Source organism: Trichechus manatus, unplaced genomic scaffold (genome assembly GCF_000243295.1).
Source record: "Trichechus manatus latirostris isolate Lorelei unplaced genomic scaffold, TriManLat1.0 scaffold00071, whole genome shotgun sequence".
In the NCBI taxonomy this organism is placed as follows: domain Eukaryota; kingdom Metazoa; phylum Chordata; class Mammalia; order Sirenia; family Trichechidae; genus Trichechus; species Trichechus manatus.
In genome coordinates, this window is record NW_004444007.1 from 6,860,411 (window position 1) to 6,878,565 (window position 18,155).

At 42.0% G+C, this 18,155-nt stretch overlaps 1 protein-coding gene across 12 annotated transcripts in view; it reads right to left on the reverse strand.

Annotated features, from left to right (window-relative positions):
- Nucleotides 1-206: 206 nt before the first annotated feature.
- LOC111821227 (afadin- and alpha-actinin-binding protein-like) overlaps nt 207-18,155 on the reverse strand; it is a 40,562-nt gene continuing 22,613 nt past the window's right edge. For 2 of the 12 annotated variants that reach the window (XM_023734755.1, XM_023734756.1), the window contains exons 3-14: nt 13,088-13,178; nt 12,652-12,692; nt 12,361-12,428; nt 12,017-12,090; nt 9,381-9,561; nt 8,975-9,269; nt 8,361-8,836; nt 8,039-8,172; nt 7,816-7,923; nt 7,612-7,723; nt 7,346-7,480; nt 6,875-7,261 (exon numbers count right to left, since the gene is read on the reverse strand). In XM_023734755.1, coding sequence (XP_023590523.1) covers nt 7,200-7,261; nt 7,346-7,480; nt 7,612-7,723; nt 7,816-7,923; nt 8,039-8,172; nt 8,361-8,409 — 600 coding nt within the window. In that variant the 5' untranslated portion in view covers nt 8,410-8,836; nt 8,975-9,269; nt 9,381-9,561; ... (2 more) ...; nt 12,652-12,692; nt 13,088-13,178 and the 3' untranslated portion in view covers nt 6,875-7,199. Of the gene's footprint in view, nt 237-2,094; nt 2,173-6,874; nt 7,262-7,345; nt 7,481-7,611; nt 7,724-7,815; nt 7,924-8,038; nt 8,173-8,360; nt 8,837-8,974; nt 9,270-9,356; nt 9,562-12,016; nt 12,091-12,360; nt 12,429-12,651; nt 12,693-13,087; nt 13,179-18,155 lie in introns of those variants that run through there. The other 10 variants (XM_023734762.1, XM_023734761.1, XM_023734751.1 and 7 more) reach the window with 10 other exon arrangements.

The window sequence follows — 18,155 nt, forward strand, 5'->3', positions numbered from 1 at the left end:
ACAATGGTAATAATAATGTCTTAGATTTACATAAGGCTTACTATGTGGTAAGATGAGAAAACTGAGTCCCAGGAAAGTTAAATAACCTAAAGATCATATAAGTTCTAGAGAAGAAACAGAAGGCAGTGGTGGTTCAGTGGTAGAATTCTCGCCTTCCACACAGGAGACCTGGTTTCCATTTCCAGCCGATGTTCCTCAAGCACAGTCATCATCTGGCAGTGGAGGTCTGTGTGCTGCTGTGATACACAACAGGTTTCAGGGAAGCTTCTAAACAGACTAGCAAGAAAGGCCTAACAAACTCTTTCTGAAAATCAGTCAATGAAATCCCTATGGATCACAACCTAGGGTATGGCCCCACTGTGCATCAGGCTGCCGTGAGCTGGACGGCAGCTAACAACAACAGAGAAGAAATAAACAGGAAATCTGTTAAACTCTAAATCAGGTGGAAGATACCACCCCCTAAGAAATCAACACGTAGAAAAGCGTTCTAAATCCTAGAATATGAAAAACAAATTTTCTATTGGAGATAATCATTTTTATGTGATAAATTTTGCTTCACTTTTTTTCCTACGTCCTTTTACTTCTTCCTGTATTCTGAGCCTCTCCCCGATCAGTATCTAAAGATCAGGTTGTATTCATTTTCCACAGACCAAAACCAAAACCAAACCCATCGCCATCAGGTCGATTCCAACTCATGGCGACCCTACAGAACAGAGTAGAACTGCCCCATAGGGTTTTCAAGGCTATGATCTTCAGGGACGCAGTCTGACACACATCTTTCTTCCACGGAGTAGCTGGTGGGTTCAAATCGACAACCTTTTGGCTAGCAGCCAAGCGCTTAACCACTGTGCCACCAGGGTTCCTTCCCTTCTAGTTATTCTCCCTTAAACTCCTGAGGATGTCTGCTTCTTTTCCTGAATCTGCACTGTAGAAGTAAACATGATACTCCAAATGCAGTTCAACCAAAACTAAGGCAGAAAGAAATATTACCTGCTTCATTTTTGATACTATATCTCTATTAATGCTAACCTCCTATTCTGTTTTGTCATATCTAAATCACATTCTGGATTCACTGCTGATGCTCTCTATTAATAACTTCACACCTTTCCCACAAGCGGTGAGCTAAGTCACAAAATCCACTCCTATGCTTATAAACTGTTTTTGCTCTTTTTACAAGGAGTTAATTAGATAACTTTAAAGTTCCTTTTAACTGACTCTCATTCAGTGTGGCCTAGACATGGCAAGATAAAAACACTTGGAACTGGTTTGGTTACACGAAATTCAGGGAAGAAAATGTAATACAGTTTTCAAACACTTAAGCCATTGTGTTCATCCTACACGAAGAAAGATTTCACAAATGTTATGTAATTTTGTAAATACCAAAGGGATATTTTCAAAATAATTCTTTTCTCTCCATTGAGGATTTCTAATATCATCACAGTGTACCTTTGCTAAATTTAAAAACTGAGCCATCTTCTCTAGCAATCTTGAAAGAAAGCCTGGCTTTGACTTGATTGGGAGAGGTAACCGGTGTTTTTATCACACCAGGGATTTGGGGTCCACAGGTGCCTTTTCCACTTTTCATCAGGAGGTAAAATTCACAGAGGGTCTTCCATGTAGACAGGGATTTGATAGGATGGATAGAAGAAGGGAAGTCTCTCCCAGCTAGAGGCAAGCCTTAGTGATCTCATTAGCAGCAGCTCAAACTGTTGAAGGAGCGGGCAGGACCAGCCTTTGACATTGTGATAGGTCAAGGCTGAGTAAAGGACAAGAATGAGGACGATCAAAGTTGAAAGGAAATAGAGGCCAAAAGCCAAAAACTGATACAGTAAGGAGGGGAAGCCCCAATTTGAAGAGAGAAAAATAACAGCTGTCAAAATGAGAAAGCTGCAGATTCAAGCGAGTTAGAAAGGGATTGAAAGTAAGAAGAATAGAGGATGATTTACGCAAGGGTGGAGTAGTTCACAAAAACATTGCTAGAGCGGCATAGAACAATGAGGGGTAAAGTAGCTAAGAACACCTAGGAGAATTTTAATATCCAGATATTTTCCCATGTTTAATGTTGTCTTCCTATGAAATTAAGAAAGGTTTTACCTTCAAGAAGGTCATCTATCAAGAAGAAGGTCTACACTAGAGCAGGATTTCTCAACCTGAGCAGAAAATTAGAATCATCTGAGGAAAAAAAAAAAAAAACCTCTTATTTTTTTTTCATTTGTTACTTTACATTTGATTTAAAAAAAAAAAAAAAAACTTTGCAAGTGAAATTAAAGAAGGAAAAAAAGTAACACATTCTCTTTTGTTTAACGCTTAACACAACACGGAGTCATTACTAAACCAGAATCTCACTTCTCTAGTTAGATTGAATTTTTCTGACGTGTTTAAACTTTAAGGCATTTTCCTTCCTTTGCAACTTCCTTACAATTTCATTTTGAATTTTTCATGATGTCACATAACGAAGTGTTGGTTTAGTACAGAATTCAGCACTTTGATTCCCAGTACAAATGATGTCCTCACAGAGAAAGACACACTAATCTCAGGATCTATACAGCTAAAGAGAGTTTCAAGTTCAAGTTTCCCACCGCTATGAACAGACTGTGGAAAAAAGAAAAACACCAATTTAAAATACTGAAAGGAAATTACTGGTGCTGGGAAAAGCATGACATTCAAAGAAAAATAAAATGCTTTGCATGCAAATATTCCTGCTAAAAATGTGACTTTTCAGGAAAATTATATCTTTGCTGTCATCTGGGTGATGATCTAGAATTCATGTTAAGACTTTTTTTCCCCCTAAACTACTCAAATTTAAATATCAAGATTTTCCCTTTGCAATTCTAAGGTACAAGTAAAATTGTTTTTAGAATATTCCCTTTCCAAAAGAAAGGGCCCTAAACAACCAGGCATTTTCTTATATTAAAAATATTTTTTAACATCTTTACACTTGTGAACATTCCCTACATGTATAAAACTGGAAACAAATTCTGATGGGTTGATACTGAACGTTCACCTAAAGGCTGAAAATGAATACATTTTAACATTATAGTATAGAGAAAAGGTGAAATGGTACAGACTTGGTATATGAAAATAGCAACAACAAAAAAATTAAACCTAATGAATAAGTGAGAAACATGTCATTGTTCTCTGAGTCCCACTCCAAATTTTGCCATCATTCATAAGCTAAATTGTCCACTTTTCACTTTACATTACATAGATTAGTTGCATGTAGCCTTTAAAAGAAAAGTAGGTTGCATTCATTTAGGTCAGATGAGTATCTTCTTTTAACCACCAAGGGTGAGCCCCCTCTGCTTATGGGAGTCCTATCATGACATATCCCTCAGCTTCCGCTCATCTTTCTCTACTTGAATATTCCTTTCCTTCTCTAACCTAATTATCCTTCCTTCAAGTGTCACACCATCCATGAGGCCTTTCCAAATGCCAAACTCACTTTCCTCTCTCTCCATCTTAGCTGAATCACAAAACCACAGCCAATGGGAAGGAAAAGTAGAAAAGAGGTTGCACTGTTGTGTTAAATGTCTCCGTTTCTTTCCGTTCATCCTGACAATCAGATTTAATTACAACACAAACGTTGTCTGGCGCCTGGGAGCTAGTCTCATGGTGAGAAGGAAACAGGAATGACTATTTATTGTGTGCTATGTGCCAGGCAGAGGAACCCTGGTGGCACAGTGGTCAAGCACTCGTCAGCTAACCAAAAGGTTGCCGGTTCAAACTCACCAGCTGCTACACAGGAGAAAGATGTGGCAGTCTGCCTCCGTAAAGATTCAGTCTCAGAAACCCTATACAGTCACCAGGAGTCAGAATCAACTTGACGGCAGTGGGTTCAGCGGGGATGTGCCAGGTGCTTCCTACACATTTTATTTATTCCACACGTATACCTGTCTCCTAGGCTGCCACTCCTTAGACGTTGTTTAAAGCTACCAGCACAGAGGTTAAAGTGCTCTCCTGCTAACGAAAAGGTCAGCGATTCGAACCCACCAGTCACTCCGTGGAAGAACGATGTGGCAGTCTGCTTCCGTAAAGATTTACAGCCTTGGAAACTCTATAGGGCAATTCTACTTTATCCTAGAGGGCCGCTATGAGTCGGAATCTACTTGACAGCAGTGGGTTCCGTGTTTAGTTTTTTTTGTTGTTCGTTTTGTTTTATATCCTATATTAGCATAGAATCAGAATATATATAAATTTAGTAAGTAAATGACGAGCACCTACTATGTTTATGTTTGTTAAAGTGGAGGGACAGCAAAGGCGAGGAGAATCCTCAGTGAGATAGACGGACACAGCAGCCACAACAATGGACTTAAACATACTAACGACCATGAAGATGGCGCAGGATTGGGCGTGGTTTCATTTTGTTAAACATAAGGCCACCGTGACTCAGACACAACTCAATGGCAACAACAACAACAACAACGTATTTATGTAATTAATTGTTTGTTCTCTACAAGTCTACAAAAGGTAAATATTTTAAAACGCGAATCTGATTATGTCTCTCTAGAGTTTAAAGACCTTCCATGGCTGCCAAAGAATAAAATTTGAGTTTTCCTAAGCATAATTGGCCACTGGATTTTTAAAAATGAAAATATCTCCTGCCTCTCCCTTTTCCCTGCCCTCTAAAAATGTTCCACCTTTGTCAATCCCGTTCTGGGTCTTTTGTGATGTAGAATTAGGAGGACAGTTAGACAAAGTAGGGACCAGAGAAGAAAGGCATGGAGACATTAAGTAAACTCAATAATAAAGAGATAGAAAAGAATTGGGGGAAGGAGGGTTGAGAGGGTAGGTCACAGAATACTTAAGAAAAACTGGGAAGGTTTTTGTAGCACTACATAACAAGTACCAGGGTACGCATTCCTCAGTCTGGTCCAGTGGACTGGTGCAATAATTTCCTCATAGACCAGGATACTTTTCTTCCTCCCATTCCCTGTCCTAAGCAGTTGGCTTTCCTCCTCAGAATTGACACCTTATCAGCTGTACCAGGAGAGACATCACTTCTCACATAACCACGAGGGATGAGTGAAGAACAGAACTTTCTACATATATCTACCTTTTCAATCAAAGAAGAAAAATTATTTCCCAGGAGTTTCCCCCACCAATAGCTCCCTGTATCTAACTGACCAGAACTAAGCCATATGGACATCTCTAACTGCAGGGGAGGCTAGGAAAGTATTTGTCGCTCTAACGCTCTATTGTGGACAGATGGTCTCAGAGTAGGGAAGAGGGGGGAAGGACTAGTCAACCAAATGTGTAGTGTCCATCACCACGTAAACATATTAACTAACTCTAAATAGTTATTGCAAAGTTTAACTCTTAATTTCTAAAAGATAAATTATCTTAAAAAAATGTATTACACCCAGACAAAACTCAGAATATACTAATTGCCTTAGTCAACTAGTGCTGCTATAATAGAAATACCACAAGTAGATGGCTTTAACAAAAAGAAATTTATTCTCTCACAGTCTAGGAGGCTAGAAGTCCAAATTCAGGGTGCCAACTCCAGGGGAAGGCTTTCTCTCTATTGGCTCTGGGGGAAGGTCCTTGTTATCAATCTTTCCCTAATCTAGGAGCTTCTCAGTGCAGTGACCCCGTGTCCAAAGGACGCACTATTCTCCTGGCTTTTGTTTCTTGGTGGTATGAGGTCCCCATGTCACTCTGCTTGCTTCTCTCTTTTATATCTCAAAAGAGATTGGCTTAAGACACAACATAATCTTGTAGATTGAATCCTGCCTCATTAACATAACTGCCTCTAATCCTGCCTCATTATCATAGAGGTAGGATTTACAACACATAGGAAAATCACACCAGATAACAAAATGGTGGACAATCACATAATACTGAGAATCATGGCCTTGCCAAACTGACACATATTTTGGGCAGACACAATTCAATCCATGACACTAACCAAAAAAAAAAAAATTCAACAAAGGGTACAAGGCAGGACTTTGCAGGAAAGTGACTGCTAAACTATTCTGAGTAAAATAGTCCCTCACTCCTCCCAAGTTCTTTTTCCTTTGCTAGTAGGGAGACCTGTCTCTACACCAAAATATGTATTCCTTGCCCTTGGGAATAGTCAACAGACAGGAACAAGTACCTAGATGATATACCAAGGACCATTCCATGAGTTCAGCTTTTCCCAATCTCCTCACCTTTTCCTCAGGCAGGACCAAAACTCTATTACTACTTCTTTATGTAATTCAGACATTGAGGGTACACAGTTAGTGTTATTTACAAATACTACAAATAAGTGAGGAAGTTAAATCTGGGGCTCACCCCCTTTTCCAATTCTAAGGAAGGAAAAACATCAGGAAGAACATTAGGCCAAAAACACAGTCTACCCAGCAAAACTCCCCATGTGAAGAGAGATGATTCATTAATAAAAGACAACAAGCCTACTCCTATTACAAAAGGGCCTGATTTAGAGGTTGACTTTAAGCCAGAGAAAGAAGCTACCTGAATAGGAATGAACTGAGAAGAAATAAGGAGACAGCTACCTGGACTGTCACAGAACTACCCCAGGAAAGTAAAGGAGGGGACCATTCAAATCAAGTTGGCTCTGGACTATTATCTGGACTACTGAAAATCCTTCTCTGGTGCTCACTTCTCACTCCAATCCCCTGCCCCTACTTCTTAAGTGTGGCAACTTACAGCTGGTATTGGAAACTGGTTCAATTCATGTTCCTAACCCGACCGTCTAGGTTCTTCATTCTGTCCCACTCCCCATTCCCACAAGGAGACCTACCTTTCCACTGTGGAACATCAATTCTTTCCTCAAGATAAGGAGGTAAACAAAGGAAGGGAGGAGGAGTAAAGAGTAAAGTCATGAAGAGAGTACATGAATTCTATCCATTATTTCACAGTCTTTGCCCAGCATAAAATACTTCATCTTATTTTTTAAGGGAAGAAGAGCACTTCTCCATATCTCTTCTCTCAGTCATCTCTCTCCACTCCCAACCACTCTACTCTCTTCTTCCATGACTCATTCTCTCTTGAGAACCAGTACACCCAACCCTTAAACGTCCACACCTATTTCAATAAAGGATGTATTCTCTTTATTAAGACGCACAACAATTTTAAAAATAGGGCTTTCCACAACATTAAAAAACAAAATCTAACTCTTTCACACCCCCGTCCCTTTCATCTCTGAAGTACCAGTAAGGAACGGACTTGTCAGAGGAAACTGTTCAAGAAGCCATCTAGCAAATCAGGTGGAAAACTGGGATCATTTCCTTTCGGTTTGCAGCGATCCCAGTGTACTCTGTAGAAAGGAGGGGGACCAATTTTTTACTGCTCATGCCTTCCTCTGCCCACTAACCCCCTACATCACTGTCCCCATCCTTACCTTCTACCTGGGAGATGAGGAAGTAGGTAGACCCCTGCAGTGCGGTAACATTCTGGGATACAGGGCACTTGCCTGGGCTTTTACTGAATCCAGAGATGGAACACGAAACACGGCACCAAGATGCAGGGTCCCTGTCTAGAGTTTGTTAGAGATAGATGGACACACCAAGAAAACAGCAGAAGAGGGTTTCAGTGCAAAGGACTAAGCCAGAGGATCAAATATCCAACGTCTGAAGATGTTTTTCAGGATGGGAAAGGGGAACTCACTTCGGAGTCCTGGCGAATCCGGACCGGGACTTATGGTCTTTGCCTGGGAAGAACTGTACAGAGAGAATCCTAGCAGCTGCTCCTTCAGAAACAGAGATCGCTCCATCTCTATCTGCTGGCGCCGAGGGGAAATCAAGTCATAGAGGAGCTGGGAGTGTCTCAACCCCAGAGACGCCCCCAATCGTGCGCTTACCTCGTGCTTACCTCAAGGCCCCGACGAATGGCGGCTTCGGTGAAGTGGTATCTCTCCGCCTTAAAGTGCGCCCGCTCCTGAGCAAAGAGGGCCTGGGCCTCCTTCAGCCTCTGCTCTTCCTACACAAAGTAGAAGCCCCGGAGGTGGGCTGGCAGCTCCTCGCCAGAGCTGAGCTGCTCCTGCACAAAGGGGGCCGGCTGACCACTGTTCCTGCCTCGCAGCGGCGCCCCTCACCTGGAAGCAGCTCTGTTGCCAGGCGACGAAGTGCCAACTCCGTTGACTCTCCTGCAGCAGCTGGAGCAGCTCCTTGTCGTGGTCAGCAATGCTGATAGTGGGGTCTCTGCCTAGAAGCTCTTCTGCAGGCTTGCCTGAAACAGGCCAGCATGATGATGCAGAGTTCGTATTAACAGGGTTTCAAGCCTCAAGCCCAGAGTTACCTGAGAGAAATGTCCTGACCCCACCCTCACCCACACAGGGACCATCTTGAGCCTCCAAGTGGCCGGGGCGGGGGGGGGGGTGTATGTGGAAATCCTACCTTGTTTCTTCAGTACCTCACCTTCCTGCTTGAGGCAACTCCAACGTTCCCACACTGCACCACAATCCATAGCTATGGCCACGTGGGCTTTCTGGGGAGGGGAAGACGGTACCCACTGGGAAAGAGGAGGAAAACTTGGGTCAGTCTTCGATGAAGACGATCCAGCAAGCCTGAAGTTTTGGACCAAGGCAGAAGCCTTCTAGAAACTGGAATGTTACCCATCTGGCTCCTGCTGAGAAAACATCACCACCTCCCACCTCATCTTACAGTTGAAAAAGATATATTTAGAACATCAGGAGCCTGACTAAAGGTCTATTCCTGCCTCTTTCCATGCAAGAAAACGCACAGTAGGACTGTCCCACGGGCAACCCAGGGTTCTAGCCACATCCCTGTCTAGCCTGGTCAGCAACTGCCTGAGTTCTTCATTTTTCCTGGAAACTGCTGCCACTTGGTTCTCCAGGTTTCTCACCACTGTCTGGAACAACTCTCCCTCTTTCCTAAAAGACGGAACAGGACAGGTGACAGAAAGAGAAGCAAATAGCTCAAAACTCATCAAAGCATTCCAGCTCACTTCTCCTATCCCCTTACACCCTGGTCTCCCTGCTCCCTATGACAGCCAGTCCCTTGCTACTTACTGTTAGCTTTGCCGATTTTCCACATGGTCTGCTTCCCATTGGACTGCTTCAGGTTGTTGAGAATATCAGCCTCTAGGTGGGAAAGGAGGAAAGAGAAGGTGTGTGGATGGTGAGGAGCTTTCTCCTAGGAAAGCTCCCCTTCACAACCCAGAGACTGACTTCCCTGGCGATTCTGCCGTTCCCCCTTCATGTGCTGCACCCGCTCCTTAAGCTTCCCCAGCTCCTTCTCCCTTCTCTTCAACTCAGAGTCATACTGTGCCTTCTGGTTGATTAGCAGCTGTTGTAATCGCTTCACCTGGTTGGGGGTGGGAAGGTAGAGGAAACCATGGAAGAGGAAAGGCATAAGCAGCACTCCCAGAGCCATCAGAGAAGGGGGCCTTACACGTGTCGAGAAAAAGAGTAGGACCTTCTATATGCAAGTGGAGGAAATGGTTATGGAAAGCATGCCATCCTTCTCTGCCACCTGAAGCCATAGCCTGGAACTCTACTTCTTGCCAAGCCTTCTCCAGGTCACAGCTCCGTTCCTCCAGCTCTTGTTCCTGGGTCCGCACAGCAGCAATCTTCTGCTGACATATTTGTACCTGAGCCTGGAGCCAGGCAGGAAAAGACGGCTTTTCTGAGACAGAGATTCTCAAACATTAGTGGGCATCAGAATCATCTGGAAACCTTGTTAAAACAGATTCCAGAGCCCACCCTCTAGAATTTCTGATTCAGTAGGTCTGGGGCTGGGTCCCAGAATTTGCATCTCGAATAAGCTCCCCAAGTCTCTGGGTAGTGCCAACAGTTAACACGCTTGGCTGCTAACCAAACAGTTTTAGGTTCAAGTCCACCCCAGGGTGCCTCAGAAGAAAGACCTGGCAATCTTCTTCCAAAAATATCAGCCACTGAATACCCTATGGAGCACAGTTTTACTCTGACACACATGGGGTCACCATGAGTCAGAGCTGACTCACAGTAACTAGGTAGCAAGTTCCCAGGTCATCCTGACGTGCTGGTCCAGAAACCACACTTTGAGAACCACTGCTTTTAGCCCTACCCTATTACTTTACCATCCATTTCCTTTCAGATCCTAAGCAGCCTTCACTGGCAGGAAGTGATTCTGGGCATTTTAACTCCTCTCTATGCCCATTCTGTTGATTCTTAACCTTCAGGGAGTGATAAGATAGTTGCTCACCACCCCTGGAGGCCATTTTGTAGAGTGGTTGAGAATGTACAGGGTCTGAAGTTAGAGCTGGATTCAAGTCCTGCCTCTGCTACTTGCAAATTATGACCTTAGCAAGTTGCTAACTTCTGAGCTGCTGCCTGTCCTCAGCTATGGGATGGGGATAAAATCTACCTCCTAGAGAAAGCATGCCAAATGCTTAGCTCAGTGCCAAGTATCCAGTGTGTACTTTATCATTCTTAGTTATTCACATTATTGTTGGAATAACCTTTTCGCACAAGGTCTGCTTCTTTCAGTCTTCTCCACACTATGCACTGTCATTTATCTGTCCAACAGTCCTGCCAGCCAGTATGGAGGCCCTCAAGTGCTATCTTCAATAGATCCTGACTCCTGTGCTTCCATTGTTCTAATTCTGGTTCCCATAATCTCTCTCCTGAACTACTGCAAACCCCCTAAATAACTTCTTTGACAAAATCCTCCCTGTCAAATTCACTTCCCACTCGAGCATCCAAGCCCTCTTCCTAAAGCACAGTTACGATCAGAAAACCTCCAATGATTTCCCAATATAATCAGAATTTCTTTTTTGTGTGAAAATAAGTGGGGTGGCCCTGGAGGAGGGGAGTGGTCCTCCTCTCCCCGCTCTGCTTAGACCAATTACCTCCTCCAGCAGGACCTGTTGAAATCCTGCCTGTCCTCCAGAGGCCAAAGCCAAGTTCCTTCCTCCTTCTGGTTCTCTCATTTCATTCACCTTTCCTCCCTAAATTCTCATAGTACTTTGTATTCTATCAATATCATCATAGTGTTCCCTCAATTAGAGGTAAACGTATACGTCATTCTCTAGATCAGGAGGTCTCTAAAGCCAGGAACCAAATACCTTCCTCTTTATATCCCCTAAAATCTCAGCACTGTGCTATTATTAAAGAAATAGTTATTCTACACCTACGTCAGAAGATATTTTTAAATGTACTGGAAATTATGAATGTTTCTCTTCACAGAACAATTCTTTAGCTTGTTTTTTATGTTTCCTTGTTTTTATTTTGTGCTCTTCATGCTCTGTAGTCTCCTTTGGGAAGTCTGGACAAGGGCACAGAGAGTGGACCTTCTGCTCCCTGGGACAGCCTCAAGATAGCAGAAGTCCATTTGAAGTCTGGCCTCCAGCGTTTACTTGTTGATCCTGAAAGCCCCTGAGACTTCCATTTACTCATTCCACAAATACTTCTCTAAATCCCTTTTGCTTTTCTAAACCTGTTGCTGTTGAGTCAATTCCAACTCATAGTGACCCTACAGGACAGAGTAGAACTACCCCTTAGGGTTTCCAAGAAGCAGCTGGTGGATTTGAACTGCCAACCTTTTGGTTAGCAGTTGTAACTCTTAACCACTGTGCCACTAGGGCTCCTTTGCTTCTCTAGTAGCAATAATTTAACCTTCTGGGAGAAGTCCCAGGCCACAAGTTCTGCCACTCAGGGCCATCTGCAGTCACCCATTGCCTATGTATTTTGTGTCCCCTCCCCAGACTAACACTTTATATTTTTATAAGAAAGCACACTTTCCAAAGTCCTTGCATAGAGGCCACTTGCTCCTAAACTTTGCTGCACACTGGAATCCCCTGTAGCTTTTAACCCCTCCCCATGTCCAGGTTGTACCCCATACCAATTAAATCAGGATGGGGGCAGGGAGCCAGACATCCTCGTGTTTTTTAAAGATCCCCAAGTGATTTCACTGTGAAGCAAGTTTTGAGAACCACTGGGCAGACTGTAATCATTCCCCACTTCCATGAGGTAAAGAAAATCCCTGCCTCTGTCTCTCATTAGTGCCCACCACAATACTGAGCATCAGGGACATGAAGCCCAGAAGGTCCATTAAGGCTCTCGATCTCTTACCTGGAGTGCACCCTGCTTATCACGAATGGAGTACAAATCTCTGAAACACTTCTGCTGTCAGCTGCACTGCAGTCCTGGAGGGTTCAAACAAACAAACAAAGAAAGCAAAACACAAACTAATTGCTGTTGAGTCAATTCTGGGGGGCTCAGAGTGGGGTAAGTTCCCCAGTGTAACCTCCTCCCAATCAAGTGCAGAAAGCCCAAGGAGAAGGGAGGTTTATCCCTTAACTAAGTCTTCCCCATCCTACACCGCCCATCAGAGATCAAGATGTAGAGGCAGTTCACGTCACCAAGTCTCACTAAGACACCACCCATGTCCTCTTAACCCAAGGCACCCTCCTCACCTTATACAAGGAACTGTCCATTTTCTAGCTGGAGAGCGAAGCATCCCACTGGGGTAAACTGGACCTACCTGAGCACCAGGAATGGTTAAGTAGGAAATGTAAGTGTTCAGAGGTGGAAAAGAAAATAGAGAAAAGCTGAGTAGATACAGGAAAGGGAGGAGGAGTACCCTTGAGGTAGTAGGTTATTGTTGAAGTAAAAGAAGCATACCTGCAGAGCAGAACATCCATATGGGCCAGAACACAGAGTTAGGCAGAAGTGAAAGTAAGTAATGAAAAGGCTCCAGCTATTACCTGCCGTCAGGGCCATTCCTCATGAGGTTCCGTGATGCTTCCTGAAACAAGAAAATTGTTGGTAGAAGCAGGATTTCCTCTAGCTTTCTGCAGATCAGCCATAAAGTTAAGGAAGGGGCTGGAGCCTGCCCAAACGTTACTTACTTCAACCTCAATTACAATCCCCCACCTTCACCCATAATGATAAAGTTTTTTAAACTGAAAAATATTTCAGGGATCAAATAGTCAATTTTTGTTATTTTACTAATAAGGAAAACAACTCAGAGTCACATACTTCTTAAGTGGCAAAACCAGAAATAAATCCAAGTATCTTAATTCCACATTAATTTTTTCCACTGTACCAGATTTCCTTACTCACTAATTTTCACCTTCTACCATCTCTAACCTATTTGTTTCCTAGCTAAATAGCCAGCAAAGCTAGAGACTGAGTTCTTACCCAGCTAGTTTTGCCAGTCTCAGAAAGCTGCATTTCCCAGAAGGACTCTTTTTTAAGGCCTACTAGCTTTCTCAGTGGATCTTCTTGAGTCCTTAAAAAAAAAAAAAAAAAAAAGGAAGAAAATGTGTGAAAGGAAAGTAACAGGAGTGGCTGATCAATCTCATTCCACCTTATAAATGCTGAAGATTTTCAACATGGAGGCCCAGACTCCCAGAGCCAGCTTAGTTACTCACTAAGTTCTCAACCTTGTCTAGTATTAGAAATGCCTGAGGAGCCTTTAAAAAGTCCACGACACCAAGCTGTGCATCAGACCAATTAAATCAGAATCTCTGAATGGAAAACTCAAGGACAGGATTTTTAAACCTCCCCAGGTGATTGCAACGTGCAGACCCACTGCTCTAACAAGCTCTATGTTAGCTCCTCTCTCTGACACCAAGGCTCAGCAGCTGGTATGTACACGTTCTGGCGGGAAACAGCTGAAGGAAGATGTGAGAGGGCAGTTCTTTGGCAGCAACGTAAAAACTTCAGCTGCCACCCAATAGAGAATAAAGCCACACTTTAATTTTAAAATAAAGCCTCTAATTTTCTTGGGTCAGTCATTGCTCTCCCTTTCAGCTTTATTCCTCTTTCCCTGTTCTATAAAATTATAGAGATAAAGAAAGCAATAATACTAACAGGATCACCATTAGAGGTGGACGCCATGTCTTTTTTTTTCCCAATCCTCAGTGACCTCCTGGAGCTGAAATAAACCTATACTTGCTCCTCCATCTGTCTGCTAAGTTGACTGCCTTGCCCATTGGTTCTTCCTTCTTACCTCCACTCCCCCAGACCAGCACATTCTCCTGTTAAGGCTTATCTAAGGAGTCACCTTCATGGAAGAAATATGAGAAGGCTTCATGAGAGAAGCATTTGTCTGGTTAGCATTTACCACCACCGCAAAGAATGTATAGGCTGGGTGTTATCAGCTGGCTAGGATCTGGGGAGTAGAAAAGGATTGGGAAGGTAGTTCACAAGGGAAGAGAAAACAGGTAAGAAAGCATAATGTCTGTTTAGAAGCCCATGATACTACACTGGAACAGCTCAGATCCATGACTGAGCATTCATCTTTGATTGCTGGGAAGCAAATTGGACTGTATTTCAGCTGTATTTCAGCCCTATATCTTTGGGAGAAGTTTTTAAATTCCATTAGCCTCAGCACGCTCTCCTGTAAAATAGGAGAACGATGTCTACCTTGAAGGGTTTACAGAAAGATTACTGATCTTGTACATAAGTGCCTAGTATGGTAAATGGAGATAATAATAAAAAAAAAAAAAAACAGTTGCCATCAAGTCAATTCCGAATGATAGCGAACCTCCAATAAGTAACAGTAATAGCAATGGTATCAGCCGTAGCAGTAGCAGTGACTGTTGTTATTAGGCTTATAGCCCAGAGAAATAGCTTATAACCCAAACTGAAAGCTCTCACTTTATTTTATTCAGTTTATACTGTTTTGGTCAAAGCTTTATGTAATATTCACAGGTATGTAACTAAAGCTTACAATACTTATAAATTCTTGAAAAAAACCCTTTAATTCCTAGTTTTAAGATACTAGAATAATATGAGAAGGCTTAAGACAAACTTTACAGTCCTTAAATTAGTGAAACCAGGTTAAACAAATGGTCTTTGGTTTTAAAAAGCAATGAGAAAAAAAATGAACAGAGTACGCAAAAGAAATTGGAGATATACGTAGAATATAAGTAGAACGTGAACAAGTCTGAAATCAAGAGAGACTTCTTTCTGAATATGTGAAGAAATAACTCATTCTTCAGCAGAGTATTTAGGGGAAAAATTAATAATGTAACACAATGTGGCAAAAAGGTGTATGAAATCTTTCTCCTACTGATTGTGAATGTATCAGGCAAATTACGAACAAATTCATAAGATATTTTATAGCTCAAAGAAAAATACTGGATAGCTGTATGACTTTGGGAACGTTTCTTACTTTCTCTGAGCATCAGCAAAATTGGGATAATAATAATAATAGGTTGCTCTTATCTGTGTGGAATTAATATTGGTGGGGCATATAAAGCACCTAATATAATGACTGTTTTGTTATTGTTGTCGAATATCATTTTTATCTCTGCTGCTAGGATTCAAGTGATTTAGTAGAAAGATTTGAAGTCATATCAGAGGACAAGGATCTGGCTAATTTCCAATATCTGATTCTGATACAAGATTAGTAGGAACCCCCTGAAACTATTGTCCTGAGATAATCTTTAAACCTTAAACTTGAAAACGAAAATATCCCCTGAAGTCTTCTTAAAACTAAATAGTTCAGCTTAACTAGTAAAGAATGTCTGCCTTGAGCGTTCTATCTATATGGGATCAGACGGACAACAGCAACTTTAAAGATTAGATAGGAACCTTAGGGGGCAGTGAGTTTATGTTAATGGGGAAGGAACAACTCAGAAAAAGAGGATGAGAATGATTGCACAACTTGAAGAATGTAATCAATGTCACAGAATGTACCTGTAGAAATTGTTGAATTTGTGTATGTTCTGCTGTGTATATTCTCAACAACAACAAAAATACAACAACTTAAAAAAACTGTTAAAGAAAAAAAAAAAAGATTAGCAGGAAGTCTTAGGTATGTCACAGGCTCCTGGGATCCTTACTCTTAGTCTTATTTTGTCAAGTAGAAATTACTAAAGTTACAATAGTACTTAACAAGAATTCTGGATTTTAATCAGGCAGACTAGTTCTGTTAAGTGATTAACATCCTGTTTATGTTTTTTCTACAAAGTTTTGATCAGAAAGCCGTGTTATAAAGAGTTTTTAACTTCTAATGATGGGAGACCCTTTCTAATCAGCCTCATCATATCTAAAACTACATTTGGGGAGTGTACAAGAAGTTGAAAGGGGTAGAAGCATCCAAAAAGTGTGTTGAAATGTAGTCTGTCCTGTTGGGGCAATTATCTATAAACAGTGACCACAGGGAGCTTTGCAAAGGGCATGACAGGCCTTTCTATTTTATTCATTTATCATCAAATATTTCTTAAGCTATCAGTCTGGGTCAGCCACTGCTATCACAAGCAACCCCAAAATTTCATTGGCTTTGTATTACAGTAGGGTTTAGTTTGCCCACACAAAGTCCAATCTATCTTTCCTGGTTAGCAGCATTCATCCAAGCTATGACAAAATCCCGCGTACTTCCACTTAGTGACTCTGTAATCCTCTAGGATCTCTTCAGAGTCCTCTGCTGGATGCTCTGCACTCAGTCAGTTGACAGGCAAAAAGAAAGACACCTTAGAAAATTGAGTGCCGATACTTAACGACTTCAGCCCACTGGATTCACATCACTCTGGCCACAGTGCATTGGCAAGAACTAGTTACATCATCTTACCTAGATACAAGGGAAACTGGGAAAAGTAGCTGGGCAGCCACTTCCCAGAAATAACTCTACATGATAAATAAAACAACAAGTTGTCATCGAGTCGACTTTGACTCATGGTGACCCCATGTGTGTCAGAGTAGAACTGTGCTCCGTGGGGTTCAATGGCTGATTTTTCAGAAATACCTTGCCAGGTGTTGCTTCTGAGGTCCTGCAGGGTGGAAATGAACTTCAACCTTTCTGTTAGCAGCCGAGCTTGATAGCCATTTGTACTACCCAAGAACTTCATGGTATGTGATCGTGTTGCTCAGCTAGCTGTCTCTGCCACAGGCCTCTAGGTGCTCAGAATAGATCAGTTTATAAAAACAAAAGATAAAAATTCCTCTCCTCATGGAGTTTACAGTCTAGTTCATGATTATTCTAATAAGGAGCTTCCTCTTAACTGTTCAGTGTACTGAACTGTCTTTTATCAACTTGACATCATCCTCATCCTTGTCTACAGTGTGGAACTACATTTCCCAGAACCTTTTTCCAGTGTCGCTCAGGATTAGATTCTGTCAGTGAGGCATTCCCAAAAGATCTGAAGAAAAGCAGCCATTTTCTCAGCAGCAGCTGTTTGCAGGCAGATGAGATCACTATTGGCAGCATTTCTTGGCTTTCTGCGCTTCTCCTCGGAGTCACCTGCTGTAGGCAGGCCACTGAGATCATCAGCAGAAGCTTCCAGTGGCTCCAGGCATCCTCCTGAGAATAACCCACTTCAGTGCTCCATGCAACTAGGATCATTGATAGTGACTATTCTGCAATCCTTGACTTTCAGACTTGCAGAAAAAATAATCTTCTGAACTTTCTTTCCCACAGCCTTTCCAATGCTCTGAGTTAGCTTTTCTCTACTCAACATACTAGGGTGGCTTCTGTTTCCTAACCAAGCCATGGCACACTCAGGATAAAAATGTCCAGTGCACTTATACACCAGTTTAAAAGAATATTTAGTGTTTGATACATACCAGGCCCTATACTAGATGCTGGAGAATGTCGTGATAAGCCAAACAGATAAGCTTCTGTCTTCACTGTGCCTGTATTTATAATCTACTCAGTAAGAAACATATGGAAAATAATAAGCTAGTAAATATATATCATAACAAGTGCTGTAAAGCAAGATTACAGAGTGCTAGGAAGGAGGACAATAAGAGGATTTTTTTTAAAAAATAGGGAAAAGTAAGAGTTGGGATGGGTAGACTCCCATTATCAGCATCAAGTGCTGCATGACTAATTGAAAGAGATTTAGCAGAATCTTTGGAAATATATATTATTACTTAAATGTCCTTAAGGCTTCTGAATTGTATGATATGATGACATATCACAACAGGGGTTACAATGTATTAAAGTCACAGTAAATATCTTCCAGAGGCAAGAAAACTTTCTTGGTTTTTATGCAATAGGACAAACTATTTCATCTTAGCTATATCATGCAGTGATTTGGGTCATCAGTGAAATGAAAAAACAGTTGGATATTGTCTTAGTCATCTAGTGCTGCTCTAACAGAAATACCACAAGTAGATGGCTTTCACAAAAAGAAACTTATTTTCTCACAGTCTAGTAGACTAGAAGTCCAAATTCAGGGCGTCAGCTCCAGGGGAAGGCTTTCTCTCTCTGTCAGCTCTGGAGGAAGGTCCTTGTCATCATCAGTCTTCCCCCAGA